Source organism: Oncorhynchus keta, unplaced genomic scaffold (assembly GCF_023373465.1).
Source record: "Oncorhynchus keta strain PuntledgeMale-10-30-2019 unplaced genomic scaffold, Oket_V2 Un_contig_2199_pilon_pilon, whole genome shotgun sequence".
Taxonomy (NCBI): domain Eukaryota; kingdom Metazoa; phylum Chordata; class Actinopteri; order Salmoniformes; family Salmonidae; genus Oncorhynchus; species Oncorhynchus keta.
In genome coordinates, this window is record NW_026282709.1 from 6,009 (window position 1) to 14,152 (window position 8,144).

General features: G+C 39.6%; 1 protein-coding gene across 1 annotated transcript; it reads right to left on the bottom strand.

Annotated features, from left to right (window-relative positions):
* Nucleotides 1-1,832: 1,832 nt before the first annotated feature.
* Nucleotides 1,833-7,816, bottom strand: LOC127921311 (insulin gene enhancer protein isl-1-like; the record flags this gene model as incomplete). The annotated part of the gene is given in 6 exon segments (XM_052505025.1): nt 1,833-2,056; nt 3,515-3,682; nt 4,222-4,418; nt 4,421-4,507; nt 6,342-6,601; nt 7,627-7,816. Coding segments are annotated over 6 exon segments (1,019 nt in total), but the record flags the coding sequence as incomplete, so codon positions are not given.
* Nucleotides 7,817-8,144: the final 328 nt, after the last annotated feature.

An 8,144-nucleotide genomic window follows, 5' to 3' on the forward strand; every position in this document is an offset into this window, starting at 1 on the left:
TAATCAGACTTCTAAAACACCGACGTGGATGAGTGAATGCATTAGGTTATGGAGTGGGTAGGATGGCCGTTATGCGTAATTATGCATGGCATATCGAGAGCTTGGGACTATAAAGTTCTATCTATATTGTTTTCTTGTACAAATGTAGTTGTTGACATAGCCTTGTTTCTGTTCAAATGTTCTCTACATAAATAGTACTCTAAATACCCACAATTCATGTCCTTAAGAATACAAAATAAACATTGGTGACACCGTTCAAACCAATGAGGAACTTTTAAAGCCAAATGTCTCAGAATAATCTATTTGCAGATAGGACCAAGCTCTCGGAATGTCATGTCAGAGCGAGCCTACACAGACGTACAGACTGATATATCCGACACCGCTCCACTAATAGTAATTATGATAGCATATAACTTGCATCTCTTCTTCCCTATAATGCAATTTAGCCTACATCGTCCAAGCAAAGCGCCAACACATTGCCTCTTATTGAATGTGACGTTGTTACTAATGGCAGAACATGTCCATGTTTATACCTATGCAATTCAAACATTCCATCTAAACCGAATATTCTGTTAATCACAGTGATAGCTACGTGCAATTTTAATTTTAATCGAGTTCCATATGAAATCACTAGGCCCAAAGGAGGTGTAAAATAATGGGATGAATGCAGGGCGAGGACTAAAAGAGGCGCAGACTATATCTGCCGTCGTATGGTTTACATTAAAGTCCATGTTTATTAGTGAAATAATCCTGGAGATATATTTCTACATGTGATGTCGATTTACATAATAATATTTAAGAAAGGGACAGGACACATACAATTTGGATAGATAATTCAGAAAACACGGTACAATATTTTTTCTTTTTACTTCAGTATAGAAGGTTACACAAAAAAAAAAGTGGCAAGTCTTTCGACGATAAATAAAACATAATTTTGTTGTACAGGAATTAACGGAAGAAAACACGTTTTTTTTCTCCAGAGCTAACGGTCGTTATAACTTAATACTATACACATCTTTGGGAAAGAAAACAATATTATTGGACGGACACAAACTCACACACAATAGTCCCACGAAGCTTGTGGCATAATAGAGGTATACCTTGTTGCAATGCTTTAGTAGGCCTTACTTGGGCTTTATCAAGGAGATAATAACAAAACGATGGAAAAGCATTATTTGCAATCCCCTCCAAACGTCGTTATAACAGCGGGCGGATCTCAAGTCAAGCTATTTTATAGAAACCGAAATGGCAGACAGTCATTTGTTTGAATATTTAAACATCGCGCACAACAATGCGCAAATGTAGCCGAGGTTTCAGATTTCATCTTCAATAATAACGTTTGGATTGTTCCTAGAGGTCCATGGGTCCAGGGGGGTTGTTGAAGTGTATGTATGGGGTTTTCTGTATTCTTTTTTTGGCAAAACTGTAAACAGGCATTTCCAACGGGCAGCACCAGTCATGGACGATGTAGTGAAATCTATACATCTCGTTACGCATGAGTCGCATGAGTCGCAGACGTTATGATGCAGGCAGATGCGCTCTCCACCGCTCTTGTAACACGCTTCTTCTTCTCGTCTACACCATGGTCCTCTCTCTCCTTCTCTTCTCCAGGGTTGTTTTTGCGGCGAGTGGACAGACGGACGTAATGACGGACGCTTGGACAGATCTAGCTCAGGTAATAATCCCATGATTGTCTTCACAGTGTAAAACTACAACCAGTAGTTGTTGTTAAAGAGGCTTCGTGCAGTAGAGGAGGTGGGGGTTCTCTTTTTATCTCTCAGTTCGAATTAAATCAACAAGAGAGTGACATGTTTTGTTTCTTTCACCCCGAGTCAAGTTTTTTTCGGGTTTTCAGTCAGTCCGGCACTTTGTCCAACTCACATCAACAGTCAGAAATATGACAATAGTCTGACGTAGTCTACACTCGGTCCGCGAGGGCCTACGCCTCTATAGGGCTCGAGACCATGCTGTTGGGTGTGTCTGGAAGTTGGGATGACATCGAGGCGACTTCGCTCCCTGTCGAGTTGGAACCAGGGCCTCCCTCCGAGAAATTGACCTGAACAAAGAAACAATACAATGTTAGGCTGACTGTCATTATTCACATGTCAAGACATTAGGTCAATATATAGTATGTCAATAATATATTTTAGACATTAAAATTAAATGTAAAGTGTCTGTCCGTCAAGATATAAGCTCAAAAATGATTTCAATAACACCCTTTAGACAATGCAATACAATGTCATATACAATGTAAGCCCTTGATATGACAGTTGCATTTCTACCCCATACGACACTTATAAATAGCCTAATTATATCAAATAATAACAAACATAACATGAAACATGAAAAACTAAATTACAACCTAACCATTACCTGTGATTTCGTTTACACTGTCTCCCAGACAGACGGGTTAGTGTTCTAGTACAGCCTACCTTCTCTCCTATCTAAAATGACCAGTTGTGTTCTAGTACAGCCTACCTTCTCTCCTATCTAAAATGACCAGTTGTGTTCTGGTACAGCCTACCTTCTCTCCTATCTAAAATGACCAGTTGTGTTCTAGTACAGCCTACCTTCTCTCCTATCTAAAATGACCAGTTGTGTTCTAGTACAGCCTACCTTCTCTCCTATCTAAAATGACCAGTTGTGTTCTAGTACATTCTACCTTCTCTCCTATCTAAAATGACCAGTTGTGTTCTAGTACAGCCTACCTTCTCTCTCCTATCTAAAATGACCAGTTGTGTTCTAGTACAGCCTACCTTCTCTCCTATCTAAAATGACCAGTTGTGTTCTAGTACAGCCTACCTTCTCTCCTATCTAAAATGACCAGTTGTGTTCTAGTACAGCCTACCTTCTCTCCTATCTAAAATGACCAGTTGTGTTCTAGTACAGCCTACCTTCTCTCCTATCTAAAATGACCAGTTGTGTTCTAGTACAGCCTACCTTCTCTCCTATCTAAAATGACCAGTTGTGTTCTAGTACAGCCTACCTTCTCTCCTATCTAAAATGACCAGTTGTGTTCTGGTACAGCCTACCTTCTCTCCTATCTAAAATGACCAGTTGTGTTCTAGTACAGCCTACCTTCTCTCCTATCTAAAATGACCAGTTGTGTTCTGGTACAGCCTACCTTCTCTCCTATCTAAAATGACCAGTTGTGTTCTAGTACAGCCTACCTTCTCTCCTATCTAAAATGACCAGTTGTGTTCTGGTACAGCCTACCTTCTCTCCTATCTAAAATGACCAGTTGTGTTCTAGTACAGCCTACCTTCTCTCCTATCTAAAATGACCAGTTGTGTTCTAGTACAGCCTACCTTCTCTCCTATCTAAAATGACCAGTTGTGTTCTGGTACAGCCTACCTTCTCTCCTATCTAAAATGACCAGTTGTGTTCTAGTACAGCCTACCTTCTCTCCTATCTAAAATGACCAGTTGTGTTCTGGTACAGCCTACCTTCTCTCCTATCTAAAATGACCAGTTGTGTTCTAGTACAGCCTACCTTCTCTCCTATCTGAACTCACCAGTTGTTGAAACGCGGGCTGGTCGATCTCACTCTGTAGCGCGAAGTCACTGAGGACCTTCCAAGGCGGCTGGTAACTCTGCACCTCCACTGGGTTTGCCTGTAAACCACCGTCGTGTCTCTCCGGACTGGCCGCCACCATCGGTGTGCCCGTCATTCCCTGGATATTCTGCAGATAGTCCCAGAAACTGATCGTCATATAAAGTTTAAAATTAGCACGTCAACATTGACCCAACAACAACAACAAAAACAACATTAGGTAATTTAGAATATGATAAACATGCGAGAATGGGCATGCTGGATATTAGTGTGTGTGTGTGTGTGTGTGTGTGTGTGTGTGTGTGTGTGTGTGTGTGTGTGTGTGTGTGTGTGTGTGTGTGTGTGTGTGTGTGTGTGTGTGTGTGTGTGTGTGTGTGTGTGTGTGTGTGTGTGTGTGTGTGTGTGTGTGTGTGTGTGTGTGTGGAGGGGGTACGACGCGTATGAACGTATACGCCTGTATCTGGATATATATCTTACGCATCCACAGGCAGACGTATAGGACCATGTACCTGTTTCTATTTCACACCAGTTCTTTAATAACATCAAAATGACCAGACAAGAACAGGAGTATTCTAACAAAACAGTTACAACAGCTACCAGCGTTTGGACCGATAAGAGCACCACTGTTTCGAATCCTTTATTTAAATAAAGATCAGACAGGGTCCTCACCGTTTTGTCGTTGGGCTGCTGTTGCTGTAACTGTTTCATCAGAATACTCCTCTTCTTGTCCTTGCAACGCTTGTTTTGGAACCAGACCCGGATGACTCGGGGACTGAGACCGGTCATCTCGACTAGCTGCTCCTTCATCAGAGCGTCGGGCCGAGGATTGGCGTTGTAGCAGGTCCGCAACGTGTGGAGCTGTTTTCGTTAAGAACGGTCCGGACGCGAGTTGTCTTCTCCGGTTGTTTGTGGACGTGCGGTCGGAGCGCGGGCTGTCTGGCTGATATTGGGTCTGCTGTTGAGAAAGAGTGCAGACAAAGAAAAACATGATCTATCGGCACTTCAAACACCATGGCTATATAAAGACATTGTGTTGGATGAAGTTGAGAATACAAAAATATACACTTTGAAAACTACACCAGCACAATAAACCACCGTAGCATATAAGTCTTAAAACGATTTCCCAAAACGACCCAGTAGTGGCGCTTAGTATGGAGTATCCATTCATCTTATTGTTATCCGGGGCTTATAGAAATATTTTATGACTCTCAACTATCAACCAATCTCATTCTTAACTAATCAATATTCACTTCTGTTTCAATTTCAGATTGTTCAAACTTGTATTAGACCTAGATATTTTTTTAAACTGAAACCACTGAGAATTTGAATAATGTCACAAAAATAAAAATAAAAAATAAAAATAAACAACAAAGAAAGAGTAAATACCTTGTTTTATAACAGCTATAGGCCTAGTTAACGAGAGTCCACTGGACGTCATAACGAACCTCCATCATCATCACCTTCTTATGGGTGTTATTATATGTTGATACACTTTGATATTAGCTTGGTTATAATTTATAAAACGCTATGACTTTATTAAAGTTGAATGGTTATAACTTTCAAGCGAAAGTGAATTCATGTCAGTTTTAACATATCGTTTAAAATGAGTTGTATTGGGTTGAACATTTGCGGTCTTAAAACTTGGACCAGGGCGCAGGCCATGAGCGGAAATGGACTGTCAAATAGTCTATGTTTCGGATTACATTGGTGTAGACTTTATGATTGGGTGAATCATTATGAACGAAGCATTGCTTGTGGCTATCTGCCGAGCTTGGGTTATGTACTCTATTTTAACATCAGCACTAAGTGCGAGTTCGCTTACACATAGGCCTATAGGTATTTAGCCTGAGGAAATAGCATATTCGACCATTCTGAATGCGTGGCCAACTGGCTTGCAAAACTCCCCAAAAGCAACATAATGCATTTATCCAGTCTATAGGCCCCTCAAACTTCCGTACAAACAATTACGTATAAGACCGGTCCCAAATATAGACTGCGGATTGTCCTTTTTGGCGATGCTTCAAAACATCTAACGAGCTGAAAACACTGGATTTAAATTCATAGTTCCTCCATTCAGCCATGAACATACTTTGCCCAGATATCCTTCCTTGCGGAGGAACCTTGAAAAAAAAAAAACGCATTTATGCAAATTATTTAATCACTGCACTGTTGACATTATCAAACCGATAATGTGGTTCGCATAAACGACTAGTATCCCAACTAGATTAAATAATAGGCTACATTATCTGTTTACAACTATGACACGTAAAACAAATGTTTCACCCAATATTTACACATCATATTAAATTGACTCCTGTAAGTGTTAGAAATATATATTGAAATATACATTGAAACTTAAACCTTAAATAAATAAATAAAATAAAAATATATATATATATATTTAAAAAACTTCGGCCTGTACTGTAGAGATGTAGGCTACACACGGCAAACTGCACATCATGACAACGTTATCCAATAAAACCCGTGTTTGGGTTATGTGTTTGTATTTGTTCACGTGCACGTAGCCTGTCGTATTAGGGGACATGACAAACGCTTAGCCTAGTTCTATCGAAACATTTCAGTCTATGACGCTATACATTCGTCGTTGTCTTTATGTGTTCAACGTTAATAACCTTTCACAAAGAATCCAAGTAATGCCCCAACCATGAATGAAAGAAAATAAACGTTTCCAACGACTACAACATCAAACCGAATGGCCAACAGCTACACCGGCTAAACAAGCCCACAGAAAGAACCAGCACTGCCATTGATATAAAGTGTTAACCTACCTGCCATTTGTAAAGGTCTGGCCGGGTGGAGGGGGCTGAGGGGGTCTCCGACGCCCATTGTGGCCCGCTCCACGACGTCATGGTCGGCCCGGCAGAACAAGCCATCCTCCCTCAGAGCGAACTCGTCCCCCGGGATGAGCTGTCGGCTGCAGGCCACACACCGAAAACACTCGATATGGTACACCTTGGAGCGCGCTCTCATCACGAAGTCATTCTTGCTGAAACCGATGTTGCATTTAGCGCACTTTATCCCGTATAACCTAGAGGGTAAAGAGGGATTGGATGACCGGTCAGAGTTAGCTAACGGCGTCACTAGGCCCACGACCCACCGTTAGGCTGTGTTACTGTGGCTGGGCAGCACACATAACAGGACAAGCACAGGGGCATCTTTTTTTTTTTTTAAAGCAGATTGTTAGGCCTTAATATAATAATAATAATAATAATAATAATATTGAGTTGTGTTTACATCACATGATATAACTTGGAACCTGTATAACATATTGTAAAGACAAAGCACAGACCTGTTCTGGGGTAACAGAGAAGAATGGAACACATATTCTTTCATGAAAAAGTGCAATTATATCTGGAAATATCCTTAGATGACTTATAGTAACATTATTATTATTATTATTATTATTATTATTATTATTACTACTACTACTATAGACGAAAACATTACACATAGTCGAATGTATTAATTACATTGTAGTCTATATGTAGGCCTAATATATTTGGCCAATTTGAGGGGTAATAAAATATTTCAATTATAAGCCTGTGTAAATATAATATCCAGCTTGACTTCACTTGAATGGCCATCGACACAGTGAAATAACGCAGTACATGATCTCATTTGTTTCTGTAAAATAGTTTGTACTGAATATGTAAACGTGTTGTAAAATGACAGCGCAAATCACCTTAACTGTGTGAGTCCTGATGTGGGTTTCGACAATAGTATACATAGCCTGTTATTATACTGACGAGATAATAACGGCTTAATTGCAATTATGCTGATTTGGTGGTCATAGAAAAAGAATAGATATGAACACTGTGTTGACTGAAAATACAATATCGAATTGTATTTTTAGATATAATATCTAAACATTACTTTTAAATTGAATTGTCCAGACCATCAGATATGATATTCACGGCAAAAATAAATGTTGATGTCCGTTGTATAACCATGTTAATTATATGATAGCAATTAATACGTGAATGTGTCAACCAATCAATCAATGAGAAACAAAGGTTATCAACGCTATTACATTTCATAACAAACATCTCTTACCTGACATAGTCCCTTTTACAGTAGGTTTTCCCGTCTCGGACAAAGCAGGTACAAGACTCGTCCAGATACTGATTACACTCTGCACACTTCAAACAGGCTGCGTGCCACTCGAGGTCTGGAGAGACCCGCAGAATATACTGGTCGTGGATCTGGTTTCCACAGCCGACACACAGCGAGATCAGCCGCGTTTCTGGAGAACAAAGTCAAAACAGAAAAAATATCAGAATATATATTAGGACAATTATAAAGATTAGATTGAGTATAAAATAATGTCTCATAATGATAATTATACTTTAGTTAATGTCATAATTTATTATAAAATAATAGACATTCGTTAGTAATACTAATAACGTTATTTATGAATGTGCTATAGTTTAATGTGCAATGCTATTCAATGATCCAGAATAACTTTACTGACATTGAACGACTTCATCCTCTAGACAGGTATTGTAAATAAAATTCGGTAGAAAACGCGTCGTTGAATGGGACCAGCTACTACAATGAACAGTTGACAAACG